Source organism: Mobula birostris, chromosome 1 (genome assembly GCF_030028105.1).
Source record: "Mobula birostris isolate sMobBir1 chromosome 1, sMobBir1.hap1, whole genome shotgun sequence".
Lineage (NCBI taxonomy): Eukaryota > Metazoa > Chordata > Chondrichthyes > Myliobatiformes > Myliobatidae > Mobula > Mobula birostris.
In genome coordinates this window covers 250,406,418-250,418,506 of record NC_092370.1, presented here as the reverse complement: position 1 = coordinate 250,418,506, position 12,089 = coordinate 250,406,418, and the positions used below count along the sequence as shown (strand labels likewise).

General features: G+C 42.8%; 1 protein-coding gene across 1 annotated transcript in view; it reads left to right on the top strand.

Moving 5' to 3' along the window:
- The first annotated feature begins 504 nt into the window (after positions 1–504).
- The window catches only part of LOC140206323 (ubiquitin thioesterase OTUB2-like), a 28,758-nt gene continuing 17,173 nt past the window's right edge, over positions 505–12,089 (top strand). Inside the window, exons 1-2 of the mRNA XM_072274663.1 lie at positions 505–672; positions 11,543–11,635. Of these exons, the coding sequence (XP_072130764.1) occupies positions 661–672; positions 11,543–11,635 (105 nt within the window). The 5' untranslated portion in view covers positions 505–660. The remainder of the gene's footprint in view (positions 673–11,542; positions 11,636–12,089) is intronic.

The window sequence follows — 12,089 nt, the reverse complement described above, 5'->3', positions numbered from 1 at the left end:
CATAATGTAAAGATTTTTACTCCTCATGTATATGAAGGATGTAGGTAATAAAGTCAATTCAATTCAATATTAATACTGTTTGAGAAATTTTCCATAGATGCTGCCTGGCCTGCTGAGTTCCTCCAGCATTTTGTGTGTGTGTTGCTCTGGATTTCCAGTATCTGCAGATTTTCTCTTGTTGGAGATGAAGAGGAATTTCTTTTGCCAAAGGGTGGTGCATCTCACTGCCACAGATGGCTGTGGAGTCTAAGTTATTTGAAGCAGAGGCTGATAGGTTCTTGCTAGTAAGGGAGGAGACTGGGGTTGGCAGGGAAAATGGATCCACCATGATCCTTTGGTGGGGCAGACTGGATGGGCCAAATGGCCAAACGGTAAGAGGCGGGACCTCTAGCAGCTCCGCCTGATTGACTGGTGGACGGTCACCTGACGCTTGAGTGACGGCACCGCTTGCCCCATTGTTCCGACGCGACGCCGGCCGCGGCGGGCGAGAGTGTCACGTGAGGCTGTGCGGCGCAGCGGCGGAGGTGTCACGTGAGGCTGTGCGGAGCGGCGGCGGGGGTGTCACGTGAGGCTGTGCGGGCGGCGGGCGATGTGTCAGTGGTGGGGTGTGCGCCGCCTGTCAGCCCAGACTGGGAGCCGGCCGGCTGGGGGCGCCTCGCAATGGATGGTGCAGTAAGTCAGAGTTTGTCTTTGCTCCCCATGCAGTGTCTTGGGGGAATGAAATACAGTGGTAATAGCTGCTGGTGTTCGGGGAGGGTTTGTACCCAGAGAGCCGGTGCCAGTGCATGATTGCAATCACCAGCATTCATCCACCAATGAATGTAATGCAGAGAATTAGCAGGTCAGCTTTTCTGAACTACGTTTCTAAACTGTGCAACTCAATATCTAAAACTATACGGGATGCAGACTCAGTTGATACCTTTAAACGCCCTCAAAGCCTAATTATTTAACCTCGCTTTTAATTAACATCTCTTTGCCTTTATTTTCCTGTTTGCACTTTATTTCATTGTAAAGCACTTTGAACGAGATCGTATGTACAAAAAGTGCTCAATAAATAAGTTGTTATTAATGAGTTAGGCATCATTGACATTGTTATACACAGCTGACGTGTAGCGGACATAATGCAGCTTATTGGCAAATTTAAGTATTTTATGTTCAGTCAGATGCCAGGGATGATAATCCAAGTCCTTCATTCCAAACAGGAAGTTTAGGGTGTCCTGACGAAAGGTCCCGGCCCGAAACGTCGATTGTACCTCTTCCTCTTGATGCTGCCTGGCCTGCTGCGTTCACCAGCATCTTTTGTGTTTGTTGCAGGAAGTTTAGGGCGTGTCTGAAAGTCTTCATGGTGGAGTGGTTTTTTTTTGCTGTATCAAGGGAAGAAATATTAAACTGTCAGTTCACGAATAATGATGGTAGCCCAAAATAGTATTGCAGTTGTTTCAGTATCACTGGCAAATGTTGTGAAATGTGTTGTTGTACAGCTGCAGTACAAATGCATTATGTAATAATAAAATACATTAAGAATATATACATCGTGCAAAAAGAGAGCAGAAAACAAAAAAAATAGTGAGGTAGTTTACATGGGTTGGTTGTCCATTCAGAAATCTGTTGGTGGAGGGGAAGAAGCTGTTCCTGTGACTTCAAGCTCCTGTACCACATCCTTGATAGTAGCAATGAGAAGAGGGCATGTCCTGGGTGATGGGATCCTTAATAATGGATACCATCTTTTTGAGGTATCACTTTTTGAAAGCCTCCTCAATGCTGGGAGGCTAGTGTCCACAATGGAGCTGGCTGACTTTACAACTTAAGCAACTTCTTCTGATCCTGTGTAGTGCCTCCTCTGTACCAGGTGGTAATGCAGCCAGTTAGAATGCACTCTACGGTATATCTGTAGAAATTTGCTAGAGTCCTGAGTGAAATACCAAATCTTCTCAAACTCCTAATGAAATATAGCCTTCTTTGTAATTGCATCAATATGTTGGGCCCAGAATAGAGCCTCACAGATGTTGACACCCAGGAACTTGAAGCTGCTCACCCCTTTCGACTGCTGATCCCTCGATGAGGACTGTTGCATGTTCTCTCAACTTCCCCTTCTTGAAGTCCACTGTCAGTTCCTTGGTCTTACTGAGCGGGAGATTGTTGCGTGTGGGAGAAGATGTCCACTCTCAAAGAGGAGATGTGGAGAGAAATAGAGAAAAAATATGAGAATGAAGTGAGCATCACTGAGTCATGGCTGAAAGAAGGTCTTAGTTGGGAATAGCGTCCAAGGATCTACTTTGTTTCAAAAGGACAGGCTGGAAGCCATAGGCGGTAGTGTGGCTATAGGCTAATGGGTGTATGGGATTGAGGGGGATCTAGGATCAGCCATGATGGAATGGTGGAGCAGACTCTGGGCTGAATGGCCTAATTCTGCTTCTATATCTTTGCCCTCCTCATCATCAAGGATACCTTTAAAAGGTGGTGACTTCTATCATTAAAGACCCTCACTGTCCAGGACATGCCCTCTTATTGCTAACAGTTTCAATTTGTGGGGAAAAAGTAAACTGTTTCATTTGACAAGTTTCACTTCAGACCTAGGCCTCAGCAAGGGCCCAGTGTAACCCCTTGAACTAAGTAGCTAGGGGGAAGTCCTGATAAGGTAAAGAGAAAGGAATAAGCAATGGTGCTGAATATTTAAACGGGTTGTAATGACCACAATCTGTCAGGAATAGACAATGCAAACAAATGCACAGGATCAGGAAATACTGCAAACTCAGTCAGCTCCATCATGGGCACGAGCCTCCACAGCACCTTCAAAAAGCAATGCCTCAAAAAGGCAGCATCCATTATTGAGGACTCTCATCACCTAGGACATGCCCTCTTGTCATTGCTACCATCAAGGAGGAGGGACAGGAGCCTGAAAGACACACACTCAATGTTTTAGGAAGAGCTTCTTCCCCTCCACCATCACATTTCTGAATGCACAATGAACGTCTTTTTGAACTATGTGTTCAATTTATGATATATGTGTATATGTAACATAAATTTTATATATAATTGTAATTTATAACTTTATTATTACTGCTGCCATTAAAACAACAAATTTCATGACATACGCCACTGATATTAAGCCTGATTCTGGAATGTCTCCAGTTAAAAGTCAGAACCGGGAATAATGTCACAAGTAAATGTGTGTTTGCACATTACACAGTTCATTTACATTAATACCAGTGAATCCTCCATTTTAAAAGTTTGGATTATGTTTGTTTCTATACCACTTCAGTTAACCTCATTTCATCATGAAAACTATATCTTGTTATATTTTCAGAATTAAGTTAGCAGGAAATATGATGCGTTCCCCAAATGCAAGTAGCATTCATAGCAGGAATTGAATATGATTATCCACTTTGGGTGGAAAAATATAAGGGAGGAATATTTCTTTTTATTTGACAAAAGAATGAAATGAGCTGATGTTCAAAGGAATCTGATATCCTTGCACATGAGGTCATAGAAGGTTAAGGTACACTTGGTGCAAGTGATAAAGAAAACAGGACATTGAAACAGGAGATTCTGCAGATGCTGAAAATCCAGAGCAACACTCACAAACTGAGGGAGGAACCAGCAGGTCAGACAGCATCTATGGAAATGAATAAACAGTCGATGCTTCAGGCTGAGGGCTGACTCTTCATCAGGAAGTAATAAAGCCCAGGGAATATAAGTATTAAGTCAAAATCTAAAGGGTGAAAATTAATTTTATTCAATGCTTTGTGTTCAGATTCTGTGGTATGGAAACACCAGTGTCTTTGAAAGGAAAATCCTACAAAAAGTAGTGGATTTGGCCCAGTATATCAGGGGCAACCCCCTTCCAACCATTAAGCACATGAAATACTGTCGTAGAAAAGCAGCATCCATCATCAGCGATGCCTCCGCCCCACTCTCCTTTCGCTGCTGCCTCAGGACTGTCACCACCAGGTTCAAGAACAGTTACCCATCAGGCTCTTGAAGAAAGGGCCTGATATCAACACTATCTCTGAGCTCTTTGTCTCTTCCACCAATCAACTTCCCAGCTCTTTACTTCACCTTTCTTCCTCTCCTGGTTTCACCTCTCACCTACCACCTTGTACTTCTTCCTCCCCTTGCCCCACCTTCGTACTCTGACTTCTCAGTCCTGAAGAAGGGTCTCATCCCGAAACATCGACTGTTTACTCTTTTCCATAGATGCTGCCTGGCCTGCTGAGTTCCTCCGGCATTCTGTGTGTGTTATTTGGATTTCCAGCATCTGCAGATTTTCTCATGTTTGGCCAGGCAGCATCTATGGAATGCCCATCCATTGAGATGTTCCCACAACCAATGATTCACTTTAAGGGCTCTTTATCTTGTAATCTCATGCTCTTGTTATTTATAACTATTTATTTATACATGCATTTGCACAGTTTGTTGTCTTCTGCACTCTGGTTGACCTTTCGTCGATCCTGTTTACAGTTACCATTCTATAGATTTGCTGAGTATGCCCGCAGGAAAATGAATCTCAGGGTTGCATATGGTGACAAATAAGTACTTTGATAATAAGTTTACTTTAAATTTTGAAAACGTATGCAAAATGCATTCAGAGGTACGCCAGTTAACATTGTTCATGCCACAAGCTTTATGGCGATATGGGGATTTGCACCCTAACTTGTTCTACTCTTCCATTGGTTGTGACCCAATTTATGTCGGATCTCACCAACGTACAGAATGGTATATCAGCATTTATTGTGAGAACACTGCCATACAGATGACTCCTGTATTATGGCAAACTTCAAAGTAAATTTATTATCAACACACGTCTATGTCACCTGAGATTCAATTTCTTGTGGGCATATTCAGTAAATCTATAGAATAATAACCATAACAAAATCAATGAAACTTTAGTGTTCAACCAGAATGCAGATGACAGCAAACAGTGCAGATACAAAAAGAAAGAAAGAATAATAAACAAGCAATAAATAGAGAACATGAGATGAAGACTCTTTGGAAGTGAGTCCATAGGTTGAGGTAATAGTTCAGGGATGGGGTGAGTGAAGTTATCCCCATTGGTTGTGAGTTGTGAGGCTCCTGTACCACTTTCCTGATAGCAGCAGCAAGAAGAGTGCTGGTCCTCGGTGGTGGGTGTTCTTAATATTGAATGATGGATGCTGTTTTCCTGCAGTTCACCCTCACAGAAATCACAGGTCACTACCAAAAAAAACACCTGTGATACGGAATAAAACTTCTCTTATGAAACTTAAATGAAAATTAGGAAATAAATTAACAAAGTTTACACTGTCTTCAGCTCACATTTCTTGATGCACATTGAGATGACGCAGCATCGCCTTATTGAATATTGTTACATGGACCATTTTCTAGGACTGCAACTACCTTCTCCAATACTCCCATACCCAACCCTCCTCAACAGGGAGATCACCAGCATCAGACTAGGGTTATCTAATTTCAGTTAAAGAGAGCCCTGATGTGACACATCTGGAACATGGTGAACAGGTCTTGATTCTCGATCAATGGAAGGAAACACTTGCAATATGGCAAGTGTAACGACTGATCTCTGAAGGTTGTCATTGCTGGGGATGAGCTCCCACGACCTATTAAATGCTCTGTTTCTACTGAAAGGAGAAAGGGCAAAGGTGGGTTACTGGCGCCTTAAAACTAGTTGCTACGGGCAGATGGGGTTCGTCAGCTATGGTTGGCAGCTCGTCTAGAAGGAAAACTTTGATCTCAAACCTCTGTTGCCTTACGGCTATCCCACTCATGGGGAATGCTTCGATTGTAAACCACAAGGGACAAATTCAGAGCTGGAGTCCCTAAGGGAGTTCTACGTTGAGTTCAACACTGACTGGCAACTCCTGTGTTGCCACTGGTGCCAAACAGTATTGGTCTCTGCCATTCCTTTGGATTCATCAGCTGCATGGAGGGGGTGCCTGCTACATGGGTAACAGTTTGCTTGCCAAAGACCTGGGGGAATTCAGCAGGTCAGGCAGCATCTATGGAAAGGATTAAACTGTTGATGTTTTGGGCTGAGATCTCTTACCGGTCCTGATGAAGGATCTCAGACTGAAACATTGACTGTTTATTTCTTTCCATAGATACATCCTGACCTGCTGAGTGCCTTCAGTATTTTGTGTGTGTTGCTTTGGATTTCCAACATCTGCAGAATCTCTCGTGTTTATTATTAAGAGGATATTAGAGAAGAGTAGGAACTCCATCATATTATGATCACTGTCTCCTGAGAGTTCCTTTACATTAAGCTCCCTAATAAGATCTGGTAATGAAACAACACCCAATCTAAGATAGTTTTCTCTGAGTAGGCTCAAGCACAAGCTGCTCTAAAAAGCCATCTCATAGGCAGTTAACAATTCCCTCTCTTGCGATCTAACAACAACCTGATTTTCCCAATCACCTTGCATACTGAAATTCCCAATTACAATTGTGTTGTTACCCTTAATACATACCTTTTCCAGCTCCCTTTGCGGTCTCAACCCCACATCTTAGCTACTGTTTGGAGGCCTATATATGATTCCCATAATGGCTTTTTCACCCTTGCAATTTCTTAACTCTACCCACAAAGATTCGACATTTTCTGACCCTATGTCACCTCTTTCTAAAGATGTAATTCCATCTCTTAGCAACAGAGCCACACTACCGCCTATGCCTTCATAGAAACATAGAAAATAGGTGCAAGAGTAGGCCATTCGGCCCATCGAGCCTGCACCACCATTCAGTATGATCATGGCTGATCATCCAACTCAGAACCCTGTACCTGCCTTCTCTCTATACCCCCTGATACCTTTAACCACAAGAGCCATATCTAACTCCCTCTTAAATATAGCCAATGAACTGGCCTCAACTGTTTCCTGTGGCAGAGAATTCCACAGATTCACCACTCTCTGTGTGAAGAGGTTTTCCTCATCTCGGTCCTAAAAGGCTTCCCCTTTATCCTCAAACTGTGGCCCCTCGTTCTAGACTTCCCCAACATCGGGAACAATCTTCCTGCATCTAGCCTGTCCAATCCCTTTAGAATTTTATACGTTTCAATCAGATCCCCCCCTCAATCTTCTAAATTCCAGAGAGTATAAGCCTAGTCGATCCAGTCTTTCATCATATGAAAGTCCTGCCATCCCAGGAATCAATCTGGTGAACCTTCTTTGTACTCCCTCTATGGCAAGGATGTCTTTCCTCAGATTAGGGGACCAAAACTGCACACAATACTCCAGGTGTGATCTCACCAAGGCCTTGTACAACTGCAGTAGTACCTCCCTGCTCCTGTACTCGAATCCTCTCGCTATAAATGCCAGCATACCATTCGCCTTTTTCACCGCCTGCTGTACCTTCATGCCCACTTTCAATGACTGGTGTACAATGACACCCAGGTCTCGTTGCACCTCCCTTTTTCTTAATCGGCCACCATTCAGATAATAATCTGTGTTCCTGTTCTTGCCACCAAAGTGGATAACCTGCCTGTCCTTTCAGTACAAAGTATGCCCTTTGACATTAAGCTCCCAACTATGGCCTTCTTTCAGCCACGACTCAGTGATACCCACAACATCATACCGACTAACTGCGCTTAGAGTTCATCCACCTTGTTCTGAATGCTATGCATATTTAAATACAGCACCTTCAGTCCTGTATTCTTTGCCCTTTTGAATTTTGCGTCTGTGGTACAATTTAACACTTTGCTCTGTCTGCATTTGTACCCAATCATTGGCTTGTCCTTCCTTACATTCATGTTACACTCATCCTCGACTTGTAAACCTGCTGGCTCATCCTTAGCTCTGTCATACTGGTTCCCATTTCCCTGCCATATTAGTTTAAACCACTCTCAACAGCTGTAGTAAACCTGCTCGCAAGAATTTTGGTCCCCCTTGGATTCAAGTGCAGCCTGTTCCTTTTGTACAGGTCCCACCTGCCCCAGAAGAGGTCCCAATTATCCAGGAATGTGAATCCCTGCCTCCTGCTACACAGACACAATGGGGTTGAGAGGGAAAACAAATCAGGCGTGATGGGATGGTGGAGCAGAAAAGCCTCACACTGCTGCTATGTCTATCATCTTCCGGTCTTTAGTTACTGGTACCTTCATTCCTTTTCACTGCCTCATTTTCAATGATCCCAGTATCATGGCCCAGTGGTGAAATTACTCACCCACTTTGCAGTCTTTGCTCATCTAGCTGTGCTAGCAGTACCCTGTACCTGCTAGAAGAGTCCGAAGCCAAGACTACCAGTGCTGCCTCCATGAATCCCCATTCCTGCCTCAGTATTGACTCTATAAATGAAAATCTAAATAGACAACTTTTCTCTTTGGATCAAAGGAGTATGAGAGGCCACTTGATAGCGGTGGACAAGGTGACAGAGTCATAGATAGAGTGGAAGGCCAGAGACCTTTGCCCGGGGTGATACTGAATGGCATAATTTTAAGGTGATTGGGAGGAAACCTACAGCACAATACAGGCCCTTCGGCCCACAAAGCTGTGCCAAACATGCCCCTACATGTAGGGGAGATATTCTTTACACAGAGTGGTGGGTACATGGAATGCATGTAGGGACTTTTAAGAAACTGAGAACCTAGCCTGGCATCCACAGGCACTTTGCTTAATGGTGCTGGCTTGTGGCATAAAAAAGTTGGGAAGCCCTGTCTTAGATAGGTACATGAATGATGGAAGAATGGAGGTCTATGTAGGAGGGAAGGGTTGGATTGGTCTTAGAATGGGTTAAGAGGGCAGCAGAACATTGTGGGTTGAAGGGCCTGTACTGATCCGAAAGCTGTATTTGAAGACACCGGATAAGGTGAGGGAACACCTGTAGGATAATAAGAAACATTAGAGAATTTGTTCCTTTGTGTCATTAAATAATTTTTTAATTTTACTTAGAGATACAGCGTGGAACAGGCCCAACAAGCTGCACCACCCAGCACCTCTTCCCACCACCCCACCCCCCACCCAATCAAAGGCAATTTACAATGACTAATAAACCTACTATCTAGAATGTCTTTGGAAACCAGAGCATCCGGAGGATACCCATCCATTCCACAGGGAAGACGTACAAACTCCTTACGGACAGCCGATCTCTAATGCCCCAATCGTTGCGCTAACCGCTACGCTGCAGTGGTGCCCCTATTTCGTGTCTGCATAACGCTAAAGTAGCTTGTGTGGATAAGAGGGTCTTTGTTTTAATAACTGAGAACTAGAACTGTAAAGCCACAGCAATATTTCACCGCATTCCTGGAAGGATATGATTGCATTGATATGGAATGAAGGACATTTATGGAAATGCTTACAGGTCTGATTAATTTTAGCTTTGGGGGATAAAAACTGGATATCGTGATTGTTTTCTTTGGAGCAGAGTGGAGATTTAATTGAAGTGTGTAAAATTATTACAGTCCTACCCTAGAGCAATTAAGAAGAAATACTTATGATATAGAAAACTTAAAGTTGAATTAAGAATTTTATTTATGCAGAGTATGTTTTATGTTTGTGCATGGAGAGGGCCATTGAAAAGGTGGAAGGAACAGGAGCCTTCATTAAATCTTTAAAAAGTTTTGGTGCCTTTTACCAAAAGGTTCTTAACCTTTTAATCCAAGGGTGTTTTTTGGAAGTCAGTAAAGAGGCACAAAACTTGTTACTTCACGATTGTTTTATTAAGAGTTGATAGAACAGAGGAAAGTTGGACACAGAAAGCTAAGATTAAAGATAGTGCTGCTTTTTGTTTGGGTATTATACACCCAAAATAAGGAGATTCCATTCAAATCCATAGATAAGAATTAACCAATTAGAAAGTATTAGACAATGGGATGACCCATTGGGCACCCTTTGAGAGAAGGGTAGTGCAGTCTGATGTGACCAGAATGAACATTAAATTTTCCTGAATGCTATTTGTATTGCTTTGCTTTGGAAACTGAAGTAGAAAACCTCAGTTATTAAAGAAGAACGACTTGTAGCAAAGCAAATATAGCTCCTCCTCATTTAACGAAGGACACTTTTGATGGCATCCTTTCTGGTTTATCTGCCACATGCAGGTTGGAGGAACAACACCTTATATTCCATCTGGGTAGCCTCCAACCTGATGGCATGAACATTGACTTCTCTAACTTCCGTTAATGCCCCTCTTCCCCTTCTTGCCCCATCCCTTATTTACTTATTCCTTTTTTTCCTCTCTCTCTGTCCCTCTCACTATAACTCCTTGCCTGCTCTCCATCTTCCTCTGGGCTCCCCTCCCCCTTTCTCTCTCTCTAGGCCTCCCGTCCCATGATCCTCTCCCTTCTCCAGCCTGATATCCCTTTTGCCAATCACCTGTCCAGCTCTTGGCTCCATCCCTCCCCCTCCTGTCTTCTCCTATCATTTCAGACCTTCCCCTCCCCCTCCCACTTTCAAATCTCTTACCATCTCTTCTTTCAGTTAGTCCTGACAAAGGGTCTCGGCTCAAAACTTCGACTGTGCTTCTTCCTAGAGATGCTGTCTGGCCTGCTGCGTTCACCAGCATTTTGTGTGTGTTGCTTGAATTTCCAGCATCTGCAGATTTCCTCATGTTTGCGTTTTTATTGTCAAAGTATGCATGTATAATACAACTTTGATATTTGTCTTATCCAGATAACCATTAAATACAGAAAGACCATGGGTGTTGATGAAAGAAAAGGCATCAACTCCCCCCACCCCTGACTGGAACGAAAAAGAAAAGAAACAAAACTCGCAGGCCCCCAAAACACTTAAACTTTTTTAATTGTTCACCATGTACAAGCTTCATACTTGGCAGGCATGACATTGAAACTTTCAACAATTGACTCTGCAATAAGGGAGAGTAATAGTATTTCTACCATCAGCTCCAACCTTCTTTCTTCATTCCCCTCCTTCCTTCCCCCCCCCCACCCTATTCTGGGGTCTTCCCCCATCCTGTGGAGTCCTGAAGAAGGGTCTCGGCCTGAAACGTCGACTGTTTATTCACTTCCATGGATGCTGCCTGACCTGCTGAGTTCCTCCAGCATTTTGTGCGTGTGAGCAATAGTATGTTATATTTTTGTTGAATTATCAGAATCAGCTGTATGCTGTGAAATTTGTTATTTTGAGAGCAATACAGTGCAATAGATAACACGTACTGTAGGTTACAAGAAGAAATACATTAAAAAACAAGTAGTGCGAAAACCTGTGGTGCAGAGGTTAGCATGACACTATTAAAGCTCAAGAGTTCAGAGTTCAGTTTTGGCACCCTTCTTTAAGAAGTCTTTGTATGTCCTCCCAGTAGAATATGTGGGTTCTCCCCAGGTGCCCCAGTTTCCTCCTACGGTCCAAAGAGATGTTTGTTAGGTTAATTGGTTATTGTAAATTGTCCTGTCAGGGTTCATCTCGTTTGTAGGGTTGCTGGGCTGGCAGGGCTCGAAGGGCCTAATCTGTGCCGTATTGCTAATAAAGTAAACACATTAAAATCAGAGAGATCAAAATGGTGAACAAAATCAGCAGTAAGTTTGGATTTTGCTGAGATGTTTTTATCCTTTCAGTACCGAATTTGCTATTGAGGTGGGTGTTATTTTTCTGTTTTATGTACATAGTGTGGACCTGTGTCTATAGTCTCTGATCGAAGTGAAATACAAGCTCTTGGAGATGAACATCCTGAAGACAGAATTTATCAACAAAAAGTACAGGTATGATTTTATTTTTAAATTATGTGAAGGAAAGTATTGCTGTTTTTCATCATGTGTACTATGGTAACACAAATTAAATTGTACAGTAAGTCACTATCTGTGTCAATCAGAATTGGGTTTAATATCACTGGAATATGTCATGAAACTTATTTTGTGGCAGCAGTACATTTTAATACATAATTAAAAACTAAACTACAATGAGAAAAAATGTTTGCACAAGTTATGTGTATATAATGCAAACAGAACATGTCTCTCTATGGTAATCTTTGGGAGAGTCTAGATTTACTGCAAATTGTGGATTGCATGCACATGGGACAGAGAATACAGTCACATCTTTTTTTAAAAAAAACTTTGCCTGGATTTGCATTTTTGCCAGAGTTTTAAGTGAATAGTTTAGAAACACACATAAAATGCTGGAGGAACTCGGCACGTCAGGCAGTATCAATGGAAATGA